The sequence below is a fragment of the Procambarus clarkii genome, chromosome 22 (genome assembly GCF_040958095.1).
Source record: "Procambarus clarkii isolate CNS0578487 chromosome 22, FALCON_Pclarkii_2.0, whole genome shotgun sequence".
NCBI lineage: Eukaryota > Metazoa > Arthropoda > Malacostraca > Decapoda > Cambaridae > Procambarus > Procambarus clarkii.
The window spans coordinates 11,835,831-11,856,613 of record NC_091171.1 but is presented as its reverse complement, the minus strand read 5'-3'; the positions used below and the strand labels follow the sequence as shown (position 1 = coordinate 11,856,613).

The 20,783-nt window shown below is 47.1% G+C and overlaps 1 protein-coding gene across 3 annotated transcripts in view; it reads left to right on the top strand.

The window, feature by feature from the left end:
- Positions 1-2,652: 2,652 nt before the first annotated feature.
- The window catches only part of LOC123757495 (uncharacterized), a 49,774-nt gene continuing 31,643 nt past the window's right edge, over positions 2,653-20,783 (top strand). For 2 of the 3 annotated variants that reach the window (XM_069329453.1, XM_069329452.1), the window contains exons 1-4: positions 2,653-5,311; positions 8,150-8,207; positions 8,421-8,615; positions 9,050-9,317. In XM_069329453.1, coding sequence (XP_069185554.1) covers positions 5,031-5,311; positions 8,150-8,207; positions 8,421-8,615; positions 9,050-9,317 — 802 coding nt within the window. In that variant the 5' untranslated portion in view covers positions 2,653-5,030. The remainder of the gene's footprint in view (positions 5,312-8,149; positions 8,208-8,420; positions 8,616-9,049; positions 9,318-20,783) is intronic. The other variant, XM_069329454.1, reaches the window with a different exon arrangement.

Genomic DNA, 20,783 nt, shown 5'->3' with positions numbered 1-20,783 from the left:
TGAGCGTGCAGATGCTGCCGCTAAGGAAGCTGTCCGCTCTTGTCCCATCTCTCGTAAAGGTATTCCATATTCCGACTTTTACCCGGTTATCCATTCCTCCATCCTTACCCGTTGGAAGGCTTCTTGGTCGTCTGTTACTGGTAACAAACTACGTACTCTTAAATGTTGTGTTTCCTCGTGGCCGTCCTCCTACCACAGTAACCGGCAATGGGAAACAGCTCTGGCGAGGTTGCGTATTGGCCATACTCGCTTAACCCATGGTCACTTGATGGAGCGTCGCCCTGCTCCTTATTGTCCTAGTTGCATTGTCCCTCTTACGGTCGTGCATGTCCTTCTTGAATGTCCTGACTTCCAGGACGAGCGTGTGTCTTGCTTTCCGACCGCCCCTCGCGGTCACCTGTCCCTCAATAGAATTCTTGGTGACTGATACTTTTGATATCGTTCGCCTTATGCGTTTTTGTTCTCGTATTGGCATCCTTGGTGATATTTAGCGCCCTCTGATTATTCTGCGCATTTGATGGTGCTACATAACCTTCCCGGTTTGGTGCCTTCTATTGATAATTACTTACTTACTTGGAATGCCTTATGCACCCTTGTTGGGGGGGGGGGGGCCTTAACCGAATCCTTCCCCACCACCAGCAGCTTCTTCCCCACCACCAGCAGCTTCTTCCTCACCACCAGCAGCTTCTTCCCCACCACCAGCAGCTCCTTCCCCACCACCAGCAGCTTCTTCCCCACCACCAGCAGCTCCTTCCCCACCACCAGCAGCTTCTTCCCCACCACCAGCAGCTCCTTCCCCACCACCACCAGCTCCACCATCACCAGCTCCTCCCCCACCACCACCAGCTCCTCCCCACCACCACGAGCTCCTCCCCCACCACCACCAGCAGCTCCCCCCCCACCACCACCACCAGTAGCTCCTCCCCCACCACCACGAGCTCCTCCCCCACCACCACCACCAGCAGCTCTCCCCCCCCCCCCCCCACCACCACCACCACCACCAGTAGCTCCTCCCCCACCACCACCACCAGCAGCTCCCCCCCCCCACCACCACCAGCAGCTCCCCCCCCCCACCACCACCAGCAGCAGCTCCCCCCCCCACCACCACCACCAGTAGCTCCTCCCCCACCACCACCAGCAGCCCCCCCCCACCACCACCACCACCAGTAGCTCCTCCCCCACCACCACCACCAGCAGCTCCCCCCCCACCACCACCACCAGCAGCTCCCCCCCCACCACCACCACCACCAGCAGCAGCTCCCCCCCCCCACCACCACCACCACCACCAGTAGCTCCTCCCCCACCACCACCACCAGCAGCTCCCCCCCCCCCACCACCACCACCACCACCACCACCAGTAGCTCCTCCCCCACCACCACCACCAGCAGCTCCCCCCCCCCACCACCACCACCACCACCAGTAGCTCCTCCCCCACCACCACCACCAGCAGCTCCCCCCCCCACCACCACCAGCAGCAGCTCCCCCCCCCCCCACCACCACCACCACCACCACCACCAGCAGCTCCCCCCCCACCACCACCACCAGCAGCTCCCCCCCTCACCACCACCACCAGCAGCTCCCCCCCCTACCACCACCACCAGTAGCTCCTCCCCCACCACCACCAGCAGCTCCCCCACCACCACCACCAGCAGGTCCCCCCCACCACCACCACCACCACCAGCAGCAGCTCCCCCCCCCACCACCACCACCACCACCAGTAGCTCCTCCCCCACCACCACCACCAGCAGCTCCCCCACCACCACCACCAGCAGCTCCCCCCCCCCACCACCACCACCACCAGCAGCAGCTCCCCCCCCCACCACCACCAGTAGCTCCTCCCCCACCACCACCACCAGCAGCTCCCCCCCCCCACCACCACCACCACCAGTAGCTCCTCCCCCACCACCACCACCAGCAGCTCCCCCCCACCACCACCAGCTCCCCCCCCCCCACCACCACCACCACCAGCAGCTCCTCCCCCACCACCACCAGCTCCCCCCCCCCCACCACCACCACCACCAGCAGCAGCTCCCCCCCCCACCACCACCAGTAGCTCCTCCCCCACCACCACCACCAGCAGCTCCCCCCCCCCCCCACCACCACCACCACCAGTAGCTCCTCCCCCACCACCACCACCAGCAGCTCCTCCCCCACCACCACCAGCTCCCCCCCCCACCACCACCACCACCAGCAGCTCCTCCCCCACCACCACCACCACCAGCAGCTCCTCCCCCACCACCAGCAGCTCCCCCCCCCCCCCACCACCACCACCACCACCAGCAGCTCCTCCCCCACCACCACCACCAGCAGCTCCTCCCCCACCACCACCAGCTCCCCCCCCCACCACCACCACCACCAGCAGCTCCTCCCCCACCACCACCACCACCAGCAGCTCCTCCCCCACCACCAGCAGCTCCCCCCCCCCACCACCACCACCACCACCAGCAGCTCCTCCCCCACCACCACCACCACCACCACCACCACCACCACCACCAGCAGCTCCTCCACCACCACCACCACCACCACCACCACCACCACCACCAGCAGCTCCCCCCCCCCACCACCACCACCACCACCAGCAGCTCCCCCCCCCCCCACCACCACCACCACCAGCAGCTCCCCCCCCCACCACCACCACCACCACCAGCAGCTCCTCCCCCACCACCACCACCACCAGCACGGTGGCCAGGTATCTCTCCTGGACAAAATTATATGGAGGTTCACTGTCGAGATGCTGCTTATTTATCACTATTTTGTCTCATAAGGTAAGGTGTGAGAGATGTTACTATTATATACATGGTGTTGGTGCGTGTTATAACCAGGATGCAAAGACACGTGTTCCAGTACTGGAGACCCGACCACACGGGGTGGAAGTAGAGCCCCGGCCACTAGGCCTACTCGGCTGGTCTACGCCTCCAGGTCTTATCTATTATGGTATATTTTACTGGTGGTGGGCAGGTCTTGGGGGAGGCGGGGAGGGGCGAGGGGGTGCGCGTGGAGGCTGGGCGAGACAGTGATGGTAGTCGGATAGTGATCGCAGGCTGGCGTGGACACCTCTAGGCTCCAGCACCATCCTTGACACTACACAGCGTGTAGCGGGAGCCCTGGCTGACGGAAGATGTACTTCGTGTTGTGTGAGGCTACTCCGTGATGTGTTAAGCCTTGTGGCCTGTGTTTAGTTGTGGTAAAGTGCGTGAAAGCGGCCGTCAGCCAACAACTTGTGGGAGAAGTTTTGAATTGTTGTCTTCGGTACTGTTTCCATGAGTAATCTTTTTGGGGCCACATGCACCCATTTACAAATAATAAGTAATAATATTTGTTAAAAAGGAATGGAAATATAAGGGATAGAGGAGTGTGCAGGGATAGAGAGAGAGGTGGTCGTTATATCTAGTGGCGAGAGGGACGGGCGGTGCTCTAGTATTCCGGCACCGTGCTGAGTGCTCGTCGGCTGTGTTACGCCATCCCGGGGGCTCGAACCCTCCCCAACACTTACACTGTTTCTTAATGAGTACGCGTCACTATATGCCATAGTTGCTTTTTATTTGTTTCATATTAGTCATTATGGATCTGCTTCCCATCTTGTGGGCGGTGGTAACAAGGTTACTCAGTAGTTAGTGCTATTGACTCACTCTTATGATCCAGTGTTCGATTCCCACATAGGCCTATAGACATTTGGGTACGTTTCCTTTCACCTGATGCCTCTATTCACCTACTAATAAATAGGTTATCGGGTCAGGCAACTGTAATGGATTGCATCATGCAGAAGGTCAGTGGTTGCATGGCCTAAATAAGGGTACTTCGATAAGCCTAGGCTACTTGTCCCTAACAATGGGAAACATAATTCATGGGTTCAAGAATTTGAGCTCAGTTGTCTTAAATATAATCAATATACATTTGTGATGTAGTTACACAGAGGTGTATGGTTACACACATTGGCTGACGTGTACCCTGCCCGCCCGTCCTTACTGCTGGACGGGGTCACTTCTATATATACCGTCACGTGAATGTATATAGTCATGTGTATGGATTGTCACTGGGGAAATGGAAGAGCAGAGCCTTGTTGAGCTATACAGGTGACATACCATCACTGCTCTCTACAGTATACTTATTGCTGGCTCTCTACTCCTCTTTCCTCGCAATGAAGTTAATGTTACCCCCCTATGTGCATCAGGCCAAAACACACGGACCTCGGCGGCACCGGCGAGGACCCACTAGGCTGGCGTTGTCTCCAGAGGGCGGGAGGTAGAGCAGCACCGGTGAGGTCTCACTAGGCTGGCGTTGTCTCCAGAGGGCGGGAGGTAGAGCAGCACCGGTGAGGTCTCACTAGGCTGGCGTTGTCTCCAGAGGGCGGGAGGTAGAGCAGCACCGGCGAGGACCCACTAGGCTGGCGTTGTGTCTCCAGAGGGCGGGAGGTAGAGCAGCACCGGCGAGGACCCACTAGGCTGGCGTTGTGTCTCCAGAGGGCGGGAGGTAGAGCAGCACCGGCGAGGACCCACTAGGCTGGCGTTGTGTCTCCAGAGGGCGGGAGGTAGAGCAGCACCGGTGAGGTCTCACTAGGCGAGCGTGAGCAGGACACCCTAGACTCTAGGGTGCTCAGCAAGCTGAACATGAGGGTTGTGTGTGATCAGTTTATTGGTTGGGTATACAGGGGTCAGGACGTCAAAAGGTACTATCTGCACTCTTTCATCTTCGCATATATTAAGAGCAGGTGTTCCTCGAATCCATCCAAAATTACTTGTTCCGCTGTGTATGTGTTCTAAAAGTTTACTGATGGTAGCACAGTGTAGCCTGCACTACAGGCTGGCGCTAGAGCGAGTGTATATAATACAGTACCGACCAATAAGCCTAACAGTAATGTTAGGCTTATTGTTAGGCTCCAAATTAAGGCTTACGATCACATTCCACAAAGGCGATTGGGCTGGGTTAGGTTTGATTAAGTAGATTCGGGAATAAAGTCGTTTTCTAAACAATCTCATGTACGAAATTACCTGCGGCCATATTGTGGCTATGGACCCGCCAGCACCTTAACCATGTTGAGCCCACCTGATGACACAGTGTCACTTGTCACTCCAGTGGTGGTGTTGCTGAGGACCTGGTGGGCCCACGCGCACCACTCCGCCCTCCACCTCACGCCTGCACCCTCCCACCCACAAAATGACTACCAAGCTTGTGTAGGGCCAGTAGACGAGATGGCCAGCTCGCCCCCACCTGCACAGGGCGCCCGGCGGGGCTCCTCCTCGACTCCCCGCTGCTACCTTGAGACACAACAAAGCTGGGACGAGACAGGCCACTTGAATCATCTTCTCCTAAGGTAAAAATATATTCTGTATCTATACTTGCCGTGTATCTATATGTATTTTGTATGTATATAACGTACAATGCATGCAATAAACTTATATATATCCATGTATGTGTTTTTTATTGTGGGCATGCAGTTGTACTCGTACACATGGGGCTTAAGAGAGCTCGCGGGAGCTTGCCAAGGGTTCAGGTAGGATAGATGGGGAGGGGGGGCTGGCCAGGTGCTCAGGACGATACCATCATCAAGAGGAATATTTAATTATTTAATGTACACTCACACACACCAGTATGTCCACGTGCTGCAAAATGCAGTGGACATGCTGTTATATGTACTCACCTAGTTGTGTTTGCGGGGGTTGGGCTCTGGCTCTTTGGTCCCGCCTCTCAACCGTCAATCAACAGGTGTACAGATTCCTGAGCCTATTGGGCTCTATCATATCTACACTTGAAACTGTGTATGGAGTCAGCCTCCGCCACATCACTTCCTAATGCATTCCATTTGTCAACCACTCTGACACTAAAAAAGTTCTTTCTAATATCTCTGTGGCTCATTTGGGCACTCAGTTTCCACCTGTGTCCCCTTGTGCGTGTGCCCCTTGTGTTAAATACCTTTCTTTATCTACCCTATCAATTCCCTTCAGAATCTTGAATGTGGTGATCATGTCCCCCCTAACTCTTCTGTCTTCCAGCGAAATGAGGTTTAATTCCCGTAGTCTCTCCTCGTAGCTCAGGTACTAGTTTGGTGGCAAACCTTTGGTGGCATGGCTATTCAAAAGGAAACAGAGTTAGTATAAATGGGGTTAAGTCAGAGTGGGATAATGTTGTTAGTAGAGTACCTCAGGGCTCTGTCCTGGGATCTCTGTTGTTTATAATATATATAAATGATTTAGATTCAGGTTTGAGTAGCAACATTTGCAAATTTGCCGATGATACGAAAATCGGTAGGGAAATTAATTCGTAGGAGGACTCACTATCACTTCAAGTTGATCTAGATAGGGTTTTGAAATGGTCAAAGGATTGGCAAATGCAGTTTAATGCTGATAAATGTAAAGTTCTGAGGCTAGGTAATGATGATAGAGTTACAAGATACGAGCTAGATGGTGTTGAGATTGCGAAGTCGGATTGCGAAAGGGATCTGGGAGTTATGATTAGTAAGAATTTAAAACAAAAGGATCAATGCATGAATGTTCGTAATAAGGCGAATAGGACACTGGGATTTATTAATCGAAGCGTTAGTAACAAGACACCTGGTGTGGTTCTTAAGCTATATCTTGCTCTGGTTAGGCCCCATTTAGATTATGCAGTTCAGTATTGGTCCCCGTATTATAGAATGGATATAAATTCACTGGAACGTGTCCAACGTAGGATGACTAAGTTAATTCCCCAAATTAGAAATCTCTCATATGAAGAAAGATTAACAAAGCTTAAGTTGCATTCACTGGAAAGGCGAAGAGTTTGGGGTGACATGATAGAGGTTTACAAGTGGATGAATGTACATAACAGGGGGGATATTAATAGGGTATTAAAAATATCAACACAAGACAGAACACGAAACAATGGGTATAAATTTGATAAGTTTCGATTTAGGACAGACTTGGGTAAATACTGGTTCAGTATTTACAGTAACAGGGTTGTTGATTTGTGGAACCAATTGCCGCGTAACGTGGTGGATGTGGGGTCCCTCGATTGTTTCAAGCGCGGGTTGGACAAGTATATGAGTGGGATTGGGTGGTTATAGATAGGAGCTGCCTCGTATGGGCCAATAGGCCATCTGCAGTTACCTTTGTTCTTATGTTCTTTGAACCTTTTCCAGTTTAGTCTTATCCTTGACTAGATATGGACTCCATGCTGGGGCTGCATATTCCAGGATTGGCCTGACATATGTGGTATACAAAGTTCTGAATGATTCTTTACACAAGTTTCTGAATGCCGTTCGTATGTTGGCCAGCCTGGCATATGCCGCTGATGTTATCCTCTTGACATGTGCTGCAGGAGACAGGTCTGGCGTGATATCAACCCCCAAGTCTTTTTCTTTCTCTGACTCCTGAAGAATTTCCTCTCCCAGATGATACCTTGCATCTGGCCTCCTGCTCCCTACACCTATCTTCATTACATTACATTTTGTTGGATTAAACTCTTAACAACCATTTGTTCGACCATTCCTTCAGCTTGTCTAGGTCTTCTTGAAGCCTCAAACAGTCCTCTTCTGTTTTAATCCTTCTCATAATTTTAGCATCGTCCGCAAACATTGAGAGAAATGAATCGATACCCTCCGGGAGATCATTTACATATATCAGACCCTCCAGGAGATCATTTACATATATCAGAAACAAGATAGGACCGAGTACAGAAGCCTGTGGGACTCCACTGGTGCCTTCACGCCAATCGGAGGTCTCACCCCTTACCGTAACTCTCTGCTTCCTATTGCTTAGGTACTCCCCTTATCCACTGGAGCACCTTACCAGCTACACCTGCCTGTCTCTCCAGCTTATGTACCAGCCTCTTATGCGGTACTGTGTCAAAGGCTTTCCGACAATCCAAGACAATGTGTGTGTGTGTGTGTGTGTGTGTGTGTGTGTGTGTGTGTGTGTGTGTGTGTGTGTGCGCGCGCGCGCGCGCGTATGCGAATGCGTGACAAAGTGGCACCACACATACAAACGCGCTCACAGCTTACAATGGCCGTGTGTCAGAGATACTAATCAGAGATAAAGACAATAGCCAGCTTGCTACACGAAGCGTTCCCCCCCCCCCGGCACCCGGGCCAACCTGGCCGACCTGTAGTCCCCAGCCCGTGTGCTCCCTGGGGCTCCTCAGGCCCCATCAGTAACCACACTCCCTCATCTTGCAGGAGACCTGGTGGGTGGCTCTCGACCTCAACACCTGCAACCTTCAACTTCACCTCTCAGGTGAGCCTTCGTCACTACACTATGGTGACAGGGCCTCGGGCTGGCAATGCCCTCCATGCCAGTTGCTGTTGCAAGATGTCTGGCTAGTCTCGTGGAGCTGTTGCAACGATTTGTGCTTTTTTGCCTCTTATTGTATCACAAATTAATAACTACTGAATGTTGGCAGACGTTCAGAGTGTCTGTGTTAATCTTCATGTTCTCGTCGTGCCTCAGACGTGCGTGGCGACGTGCAGCTCCCAGGTGAAGGTGGCCTACAGTGGGCAGGTGGAGGTGATGACGACGTGGGTCTCGGGGCCAGCACGCCCTCCCACACACCTGCACCACCCTCCCACACACCTGCACCTCGTCGTCAACACCACCAGGGAGAAGAGTGAGGGTCTGGCCTTAGTGTGGGACGGGAGAGACCAGGTGAGTGTGCCGTCTGTCTCACTTTCCTTCGTCATTGCTGCTTCTCCCACCTGCAGGTGTGGTGTGGTAGTACTCCCACCTGCAGGTGTGGTGTGATAATTCTCCCACCTGCAGGTGTATAACGAAGTTTTGTGGCACAAGATCAATTGTCTCCACCACGGGATAATTGTTCTAAGTTATAATCATCTTGTGAGAGGTCAACCCGCGTCTCCACCGTGGCCGGGCGGTGGCATAATATCGTACTCCTGGTCTGCAAACTATTGTAATCAATTGCGTGAATATATACGCTGTACAGGTATATCCTAACGCCCTGATTGTGCCGAAATATAGAATCCAATAATTTATGTTTTTATTGTTATTATTATTAATGCATAAACGTTATTTTGAGCAGGTAAGTTGGGGGGGATGATGAATGTTTACTGATGTACCCACAGAGCGTCCTGTTGACCTCATCTGAAGGTACGGTGACTGTGACCTCGGGGCCCCAAGCTGCGCATGGTGACGCACGCAGTGACGGGGGCCACAACTGTGACCATAAAGACGGTGACGGAGGCCGTAACTGTGACGATAGATGTGGCAGAGACGGAAACATGGAAGGTACCAGTAGCTGTGACGAGGGCAGCAGCAGCAGCAGTGAAGATGGTGAGACCCGCGGTAGTCGGTGGTGGAGTCTGAGGGTTCAGGCTGGCCGCTCCTCCCCAGGTGAGCTCCCTCACACTATACACCTCGTCTGGTAAGTCTAGTAGTCAATCTCTTGCAGAAAACTTCTGCCTTTAACAGCAAATGAAACTATATATACGTATTTACGTATTTACGAATATTCATGTGGTTTTGAATTTATACGCATATGAAGTGGTGTACATATATGCACATGTGGAATGTTTATATACAAACAGAACAGTCAAATATTATATCATTACTATGAGAAACTATTTATTAAAGCGAAATAATTTTTTTTTTTTTTAAAAAGTTGGAGTAATTCCAGTGGTTGAAAAAAATTGTAATTGTCCAATTATGAGCGATCTACATTCTTCCCGCACTGAGAAATATATCAGTCATAAAACTATCTACGAATAAATTAATTTCCTTAACAAGCGATTTGCAAATTAAAATGTTTTCTTGGCAGTAAATGCAGCTGTCTTCCCGCAGATCACCTTATTCCACCTGGTATTGTTGTCTCAGTCACGCTAGATCTCGTCACGTGTACTAGGAGTGAGGGTACAGGGCTCACCATCTGGTCTGAGGAGACCACGTGCTGGATCTACCACCTTGGGCACGGGGGGGGGGGGGTCAGTCTTTTTCCTTCCACGTACCCTTTGAGCATTTTGGGTTATCCACACCCAGATGGGTACGTGGGTAGGTAACTGAAACAATGTAGAATAACATTCAGTTGTGTATATTTGTAAATAACCTCACTCAATGGGTAACTATATAACCATTGAATAGTAGGCATCCATCAGTCTCAGGAGACTATGGAGTTGCGCTCTGGTTATCGGTCTGGAGTGGCCTCTCCAGGGCCTAAAGCCAGGGTAGATTGATACGGAGAAGCTGTTACCCATGCAGCAGATCCCCCCCCCCTCTCCACAGCGCCGAAAGTCTCCAATGGAAAGGCAAATGCCAATACGACTGGTTCCAACGCCGTTGCAGGAACTGTGAGTTCCGGGGTTGACCTCACAAGTTGGTGAAAAAAGGGAAGGGACTCCAAACCCGGAGACCGCCGAGATTGGGGCCGGAGAAGAACCATCCCATCAAGGGCAAGAACAGCCCCAGCCTCCTGAAGCTGAGCCTGGGGCCGCACGAGCCCCCAGGAGGTGGACGTCCCGGTCCCGCACCTACGGGTACCAGACAGAGATCGTCACAGCCCTCTTTCACCCGCGGCCGGCCTGCTTCAAGACCAAGCAGAAGGAAGAGTTATCATTATTAAATACAACAATTATTATTATAGTAATTGAATAATATTTCCATAAACATAAAGAGGAACTGAGAATATAATTGTGGAACAAGGCATCACGTGTGGTGGTGCTGTATTGGTTCCAAAACTAATGTACTGTGTTTTGAATGCACAAAAGTATAGTTATTTACCATCTTTAGCAAATATCTGACACAAGCTGCAGCAAAATTAAAGGGAAAGGTTGCAGCTGTTCTCATAACCTATTTTAAAGTATTATTATTATGGCCTCAACTTGAAAGTGAATTAATGAGACGGCTGGTGGTGTTCTTGCTCTACTGGCCTAAGTAGAGCAGGAGCAGTTGTGGTGAAGACACACCCAAGGTCAGCTTCCACATTCAGTCCAGATTTTATTATTAGTGAGCTGGAAACTCCAGATCCACAGAAATATGTTGCTGGTATAAGTAAATGTCCCCTTGATGCAGTGGTAAGACACTCGCCCCACCCTTCGCGAGCGATTTGGCCTGGGTTCGTATCCTTGCCGGGGAGGGTTGACTAGGCGCCAGTCCTTAACTGTAGCCTCTGTTCACCCAGCAGTGAATGGGTACCTGGTTGTTAAACGATTTGGCGGGTCGTATTTTGGGGAAAATTATGATTAAGGACTTGCCCGAAATGCTATGCGTGCTAGTGGCTTTACAAGAATGTAAGAACTATTGTATATATAAATATATAAAAGAGAAAGCGAACAGCTTCCTCTGGAAGACACGGGCATGACTTTGATATTTTACACCAGAACAGATTTTTTTGTCAGAGATAACGTCCAGTGGAGTCCTTCACAAGGTGAATATATTCTTGTTGAATAATTATTATTAACAGAAGCAATATCTATATGATATGGATTTCTAATTATCTTTAAATCCACTTCAGACATACTTGGCTCCACACCTGGGGATCTAGTCGCGGAGGTAGAAGGGTTGTTTCTCTTGGCTTCAACCTGGGCCTTGATGTTTTCCTGTCTGCGGTGGGCAGCGGTAGGAAATTGTTGGGTGATTGCCATCGCAGAGCATGCAATGGTATGTTGCCTTACATATGGAGTAGTGATGGTCCAGGGCGCACAGGCTTCACTTCTGGACAGGGTGCTGACACTTGTTGGTGGGGTGGGAGAGCTCGAAGCACTTGAAGCACTGTTGAAGCTCATGGTATCGTTCCTTTTTTCACTTGGTGGGGTTGTATTTGTATGACTAACCATCCTGCGAGATGGTTAGTAGAAACAGTAGTTTCTGCTGCCACACAGTAGAAACCTTGTGTGGCAGTAGTAGTAGGGATGACCCCGTATGGATGATTTTTTGTTTTGGGGAAAAATCACTCATTTGGCACAGGGTTTTCAGGTAAATTTGGCCAGTCACTCATACGAGGGTCAGGGTTTCCAAGTGAATTTGGCTAGTCACTGATTTGGAATTAAGGAATTCTTATGAGAAAAATAATTTCCGAGATTTTAGAAGTTTGTTAAGAGTTCTTATGGGAGAAAATAAGTAAGAAAATCTTACAGAAAAATTCAGGAAAAAATCCCTTTTAATTTTTTTTTTTTTTTTATTAACATATTAGGTACATCTGCATTAGTGCAGCTACCCTAGACTATATGAAGTGGAGTACAGTGTGTCAAAAAAGCTAACTAGGTGATGCTAAAAAATCCCCATCACACAGGATGGTTAGTCATACAGAGGCATGTGATAAGCGGTCTGCACTGGCAGACTCCGGATGCATTTTGAGGATATCAACAACACAAGATTGAATAAGGTAGCAGTGGTAATACAAGTCCCCATCTCGCAGGATGGTTAGTCATACAGAGCCATGTGTTTAATAGCCTGCACTGGCAAATTTTGGGTATACTGTGAGGATATCTTCAAGAATACGAGAGTGAATAAAGTAATTGCAAAGCTCCAGGTACCTCATGCCAACTGGTCTGAAAGGTCTAATAACTGGGCATTCAGTGATGTAGTGCGGGAGATCATGCCGTAGTTCCTGCTCACAGAATCCCTTTTAATTTTTTTTTTTTTTTTATTAAGTTATGAGGTACATCTGCATTAGTGCAGCTACCCTAGACTATATGAAGTGGAGTACAGTGTGTCAAAAAAGCTAACTAGGTGATGCTATAAAATCCCCATCACACAGGATGGTTAGTCATACAGAGACATGTGATAGGCGGTCTGCACTGGCAGACTCCGGATGCATTTTGAGGATATCAACAACACAAGATTGAATAAGGTAGCAGTGGTAATACAAGTCCCCATCTCGCAGGATGGTTAGTCATACAGGGCCATGTGTTTAATAGCCTGCACTGGCAAATTTTGGGTATACTGTGAGGATATCTTCAAGAATACGAGAGTGAATAAAGTAATTGCAAAGCTCCAGGTACCTCATGCCAACTGGTCTGAAAGGTCTAATAACTGGGCATTCAGTGATGTAGTGCGGGAGATCATGCCGTAGTTCCTGCTCACAGAGTTTGCAACTGGAGTGCTCAGGATTGGGAGACCCGTCACCTGCAGCCACCTGCCACAGGTAACGGTAACCCAACCTGATCCTTGCAACCACTGTGTCGCACAGTCTAGTGGACGTTTTGTGCTGTCCATAGATGTAGGTTTCAGATCTGAACAAATCATAGCTTTTTATACTAGTACTTTCAGGTCGTTGGGAGTCAGTAAGTTCTTTCCTATCAGATCTGAATGTTTGGACCAATACAGTTTTGACAGCAGAGATGGGGATACCTAGATCTAATTCAACTTCAAACTTGTTACACGCTAATTTGGCTGCAATGTCTGTCTCATTATGATGGGTTATATTTATGTGTGAAGGTATCCATACAAAGGAGATTCGAGACCCTTTACTCTGTGCATCAATTAGGTCATTTATAATTGGGAGTATTAGGTTCTTGCTGTCGATCTTCCAAGAGAAGTTTTCGATTGCTTGAAGAGCAGACTTTGAATCGCAGAATATTATTCCTCCTCCAATATTTTTTAATGTGCTGGTTGCTAAATGTAATGCTGCTAGTTCTGCTTGTGTGGAGGTCAGCCAGTTGTTTAACCTGACACTGACAGACTTTGTGCAGATATTATTTCTATAAAACCTACATGCCGCTGCAGTCCGTCCAGTAGAAGACTGGACTGAGCCGTCGGTGTAGACACAGTGCTCGTGAGATCTTAGACTCTCGATGGAGGAGGCAATTGTTTCAAGTGTGACAGCTTTGAGTAGAGCAAGATTCTCATTATCTTTCTTGGTGACAGGTGTGTATGATACTTGAATGGTGGGGTACAGATAAAGAGGAATATCAGAGACTGGTAGATTGCACTTAAAAGGAATGTTAAGTTTAATGAGATTGTAAGTATTGTTTCTCAGCCAATTATCATAAAAGGAGTGAGTTGGTATGTCGGCACCAGTCAAAAGGGTGTTAACAGCACTAAATAATTTGTCTCTGAGCAATGCAGGAGATGTAGGATCTCTCATGACCTTAAGACAGAAGGTAGTGTTAACTTGCATTATTCTCTCTAGTATGGTTGGAAACTTCAGTTCTTCCCTCATGTTGATGATTCTTGTGCATCTTGGGGCACCAAGAATTATCCTCATGGCCTCGTTCTGTATTACTTCAAGTTTGTCCAACACAGAGGAGGGGAAATTAATTAAGTGCAGAGCATTATAATCAACGAGAGATCTAACAAACATCATATAGAATAGTCTAGCATATTTAATATTGATACCAATATTCTTACCAGTAAGTGTTCTCAATGGTTTTAGTCTTTCTTTTAACCTACGGTGTAGATCATTTACAATGTCACTGTTAATACCAACTCCAAGGTATTTGTGCTGCCCACACGTTTCAATGTTCTGGCTGTTGACCTTGAAAGCTATAGGGACATGAGTTTTCTCTTTGGGATGGAGAACTCTGGATTTAGTTATAGAGATAACAAGACCACATTCAATGCTTTTAGCAGCGAATGAATCAAGTAGAGCTTGCAGTCTAGTTTGGGAATTTGCAACAATGCATATATCATCGGCATAACAAATGACGGCTTCGTCAGGTAGTGTAGGAATATCAATTGTTAATTTATGCATCAGAACATTGAACAGTGTGGGACTTAGCACTCCACCCTGGGGTGTACCCAACTCAAAGGGTGCACAGAGTTTACTTTTGACCCCCTTGAAAAGGACTGAGGCGGTTCTGTTACTCAGGTACCCCCTGAGCCATGTCAACAGTCTTCCCTTAACTCCAAAAGAGGCTAGCTGTTCTAGGATTATTTCTTTGTTTGCTGTATCAAAAGCAGTTTGGAGATCAATAAATGCCGCCTGAGAGTTTGGTCCCCCTCTGATAAAATACTCAGCAAAGCAAGTTTGTGTGCTTCTTCCACGAAGGAAACCATACAGGTTAGGGGCAAGGTGGGGCTTGATTTGAAACATTAGTCTGTCGAGAATAATTCTCTCAAGAACTTTGCACATGCACGACGTTAGAGAAATGGGTCTAAATTTTTGTGAATTAGGCTTGGGTATGGGTATTATGAGTCCCTGTGTCCAGCGGTCAGGTAAAACACCCTGCCTTAGACTTTGATTAAACAATTCTAGCAAAGGGCTATTTGGCAGCTCAGCAAGTACTCTCATGGTGTTGTATGTGATGCCATCCTCTCCAGGAGAGGTAGCCTTACCTTTCTTGAGTGCATTTTTAATTTCAAAGGGGGTTATGCCATAGTTATCATCAGGCCCTATTTCACTACAGGCAATTTCAATATTGAAGTTACGATTTATTTTAGTACTAGCCAGATAGTTTTGCACATCTAGGGGCAGGCTGCTTATACTAGCAGTGCTTGCATATTGCTGAAGCAGCATGTCGGCATAGTCTACAGGTGAATGGTGATCAAGTTGACGACTGCTAGGACGAGAAATCTTTTTAATTTTATTCCACATTTGGGATGAGGATGTTGCATGATTGATGCCTTGCAGAAACTGTTCCCAGTGCTGGTTATACACCTGTTCCTTTAGCTCTCTAAACTCTCGGCTGGCTTTAAGAAATATGTTGAGGGTGTCAGCTGTTTTATGTGTTTTATACTGCTCAGCTAGGAATAGAACTCTGTCATGCAGGGGCATAAGGCGTGAGTCAGTGAACCACCTCTGTCCCTTCCTCACTGGTTTGGGTCTTGTGGATTTTACAACATTGTCATAAAAAGCGGTTACTTCAGTGACCAGGTCCTCATATAATGCGTTGACGGTAGTAAAGCAGTAAGTGTTATACCATTCAGAAATGCGGAATTTGAAGAGCATGTGTAAATTTTCAGGGATATTAATTATTTTTTTTCCAAAGCTTAGGGGTTTGACATTATTGATAGTGTATGAACTGAATATGGCAAAATGATCACTAACTAATTCATGAACAATTGATCCTCCGACAGCATTATCAATGAGGCCGTGACCAATGACATAATCAAGCCTGCCACCCCTGAGGTGTGTGACGTTAGAGGAGTCAAAGTTGAATACGGACATGTTATTATCTCTTAAGTATTTTACAAAGACTCTGCCATTCCCGTTTGTTTTGGTGTCACCCAGGCTAGTGTGTCTAGCATTAAGATCACCCATTACAATGGTTTGAGAGCTGCTGGTAATTTTTGGGAGAGAAGCTTCCACCATTTGATCACACCTTACATATACATTAACTAAGTTAAGAAACCCGGTCGCTGTAGCAATCTGAAACTGCTGATAATATGAGTCGTCACTTTTGTGGTTTTTAACATGTTTACACACTAGGTTACTTTTAACATACGTCAAGATACCGACATCATGGGAACCAACATTTGAGAAAGCTACATAACCTGGGAGTTTGGGTGGCGTTTTATTTTTTGTGTTTGCAGTGTATGGTTCCTGCAGGCACAGTACATCAATGTTGTTGGCACCAGCGTACATCATTAGATCAAACAGCCTCCTTCGCACGCTTCTCACATTCCACGTGAGAAATTTAAGAGTGAGTTGGTCGTGGGTAATGGTGTTCATAAACCTGACGAAGAGAAGTGTTTATAAGATTCACAAGTTGTAGACTATTGCTTACAAATGCCAATTGTCCACCGTCATTAATGGCAAAGAGTTCTTTCACCTGTTTCAAGCTCAGCTGGCTGCCTGTATTTTTCCTATCATTTACAATCATTTCATGTTCGTTAGTAATCGTAGACACACAAGCGGTATTGTTTTGAATGAGTTCTTGAGTGAATTTGTTAAATACATCTAAGATACACGGGTTTTCATATGTTTCACTCGACACAACGGTACTTACAGCACTGGAGGAGGCGTTAAGACTTGCTCGAGACGTGTCAACACTTACAGCACTGGAGAGGGGGTCAATACTTGCTGGAGACGGGTCAACACTTATAGCACTGGAAGGCATTTCACTAGAGACTCGGACGTTCGCTTCACTCCTCGGGCTGGCGAGATGATCGCTTGAACACTGACTCGGGTTGTCCATGGTGATCTTAGCATAAATGCTGTTGAGACCATTTTCAATCTTCGTGAGTGTTTCTTGGAGCTTATTGACGGTAATTTCTATTTTGTTCATGCGAGCTGGAAGTTCTAACACCTCCCTCTGCAGGCTGGCGTCAGGCTTCCCAGGTAGGCCAGGGAAGGTTGTCAGGCTGTTGGTGTCAGGAACGGTGGTGGGGTCATTCCGGGTGTGGGGGCGGGTAGGTGTAGTGGTGGGGCCACCCCGGGTGGGGGGGCTGACTGGGGTGGTGGAGGGTTGCCCCACTGCGCTGTACGGGGGAGGCCGCCTGTCACAGTCCTTGTGCCAGGCGGTCACGCCCTCCCGCAAGCACCTGGAACACTTGAGCTTGGTGGCTGAGGATGAGGTCTCATCGGTCCCAGGGGCGTGGTCTTTATTGGGGCAGTCTTTAGTGAGATGATTGTCTGCACAGAAGGCACAGGTGCCTGAAGATTGACAGTGTTTGGCTACGTGACCAAAGTGTTGACATTTAAAACACATGACAGCTGAGGACTCCCAGGGTGTTATGGGGCAGGCTGGCCGGTAGGGGCCTAGGAACGTGTGATGACTGGGGGGCGGTGTCTCATGTTTCCAGACAATGACAATCCTGTTGAGTGGCTTGCTTCCAGACATGATGCGTCTTGCACTGTACACACCTGGTAGTTCTTTCGCATGGGAGATGTCAAGGTCATGAGGGTAGGATGTGACAAGGTACTCTCTGTACCTCCTGGACCTCTCAGGAGAGTCTGCTTTACTGAATGTGATGCCACCCACTTGACCTTGGAGTAGGGCCGAGATGGTGACTTCATCGGACCTGGCTACATAGATGTAGGGCGAGGCGTGTCTAGGGATTATGAGGTCAATGGGGTCAGGAAAATAGCTCGGAAGGTCCCGTCTCATCCAGACGTACCTCTGGTCACTGGTAACTTGAGATGGAAATGCCAGCCTGGCATATTTATTACGGGGTGCTAGGGTAAGACACAGGGTTTCCAGATAAACTCTATGGATAAAGCGTGCCCATTTTCATATCGCACATTTTTCAAATACCATTTTCTGAGAATATATTCACAGAAGTTTTGTTAAGGAAAACAAAGTAAACATCGAAAATTATTCAGAGTCCACTTTGTAAGCAAAATTCGTCAGAGTCCATTTTCAGACCACAGTTTATGCCAGAAAATAATCAGATTATTATTATTTATTAACATCTTTATTGACAAAATTAATTAAAATTTTGCAGAGTCCAGTTTTAACCTTAAAAATATTCAGTCCAGTTTGTTCCCTCCTTAGTGTATCCCCGTAACATCTTTACTAGCAATCCAATCCCCCTGAAATTTTAAACAGTCATATTTCAGACATAGTAAATATAATTCGAACAATTACCGAGTTCGAGCTCTTGTCCACCGCCTTAGCGCTCTCTCGTATCTTCGTTAATACCTAATCAATTTCCCTGAAATTTAAACCCCCTGTATATTAGAGACAGTAAATAAGATCAAGTCAGTTACCGAGCTCCAGCTCTTGTACAAATGAACTACGGTGGAGGACAAGTTCTTTAGTAGCAGATCAATTTCCCTGAAATTTAAACCCACTGTATTTCAGACACAGTTAATAAGATCAAGTCAGCCACTGAGCTCCAGTTCATGTCCCCCACCTTAGTTCATTTGTATAAGTTCTTTAGTAACAGACTAATTTTCCCTGAAATTTGTAACTGCGGTATATTCAGACATAGTAAAATAGTTCCGAACAATTACCAAACTCTAGCTCACGTCCGCTGCCTTAGCTCATTTGTACATGTTCTTTATTATCAGACCAATTCCCCTGAAATTTAAGATCACTATATTTCTAATGTAGTAAAATAAATCAAGACATTAACCAAGTTTCAGCTCATGTCCTCCACCTTAGTTCAATGTTCATCAAAATTATTTCAGATCAGGCCCCTCTCCAGTCTATCAAAAGTAAAACATCATGGCCTTTAATACCCTTTTTGTACTCAGCTATGTAACATTCACACGGTCATATAACACCTTACCTTCAATACCTTTTGTTTACCCAAGTAAGCAATAATCACACGGTCAAAAATCTCACCTTACCCCATCCCTCCCTTACCTTCCCTTCCTTTACCTCTCCCAACACCCTTTCACCCTTCATCTCACCCTCGCCCCCTACTCCCCCTTACCTTCTCATCCCTTACCTCCCCCTTCATCTCTCCCATTTCCCAACTCATCCAAACCTTCAATAATCCTACTGTATTTATATATTTTCTCTATATTCACCGTGTTCTTCGCATTCTTTTCCATGTTTTCTGTGTTCACTCCATGTTCAGCAAGTATTCACAGCATGTTAAGTTCATATTTTTTTCACCAGTTTTCTCCATTTTTTCTGTTTTCTGCCATTTTCCCAGTATGTTCACTGTGTTCTTTGTCATGTTTTTCATGTACATCATATGTTCTCTGTACAACTTTTATACTCAATATTCATGTTCTCAATGTTCTTAGCTTGTTCTTCACATATTCAGTGCTCATTTTTTACAGACTGGAGAGGGGCCTGATCTGAAATAATTTTGATGAACATTGAACTAAGGTGGAGAACATGAGCTGAAACTTGGTTAATGTTTTGATTTATTTTACTACGTTAAAAATATAGTGATCTTAAATTTCAGGGGAATTGGTCTGATAATAAAGAACATGTACAAATGAGCTAAGGCAGCGGACGTGAGCTAGAGTTCGGTAATTGTTTGGAACTATTTTACTATGTCTGAATATACCGCAGTTACAAATTTCAGGGAAAATTAGTCTGTTACTAAAGAACTTGTACAAATTGACTAAGGTGGGGGACATGAGCTGGAGCTCAGTAGCTGACTTGATCTTACTTACTGTGTCTGAAATACAGGGGGTTTAAATTTCAGGGAAATTGATTAGGTATTAACGAAGATACGAGAGAGCTAAGGCAGTGGACAAGAGCTAGAACTCGGTAATTGTTCGAATTATATTTACTATGTCTGAAATATGACTGTTTAAAAGTTCAGGGGGATTGGACTGCTAGTAAAGATGTTACGGGGATACACTACAGAGGGAACAAACTGGACTCTGAAAATTTTCAGGCATAACCTGGACTCTAACGAATTTTTTATCTTTACTGGACTCTGACGAATTTTGCTCACAAAGTGGACTCTGAATAATTTTCGATGTTTACTTTATTTTCCTTAACAAAACGTCTGTGAATATATTCTCAGAAAATGGTATTTGAAAAATGTGCGATTTGAAAATGGGCACGCTTTTTCCGTAGACTTTACCTGGAACTGTATGACTAACCATCCTGCGAGATGGGGACTTGTATTACCACTGCTACCTTATTCAAACTTGTGTTGATGATATCCTCAAAATGCATCCAGAGTCTGCCAGTGTAGACTGCTTATCACATGCCTCTGTATGACTAACCATCCTGTGTGATGGGGATTTTTTAGCATCACCTAGTTAGCTTTTTTGACACACTGTACTCCACTTCATATAGTCTAGGGTAGCTGCACTAATGCAGATGTACCTCATATATTAATAAAAAAAAATAATAGGGAATTTTTCTGTAAGATTGTCTTACTTATTTTCTCCCATAAGAACTCTTAACAAACTTCTAAAATCTCGGAAATTATTTTTCTCATAAGAATGCCTTAATTCCAAATCAGTGACTAGCCAAATTCCCCTGGAAACCCTGACCCCGTATGAGTGACTGGCCAAATTTACCTGAAAACCCTGTGCCATATGAGTGATTTTTCCCAAAAACA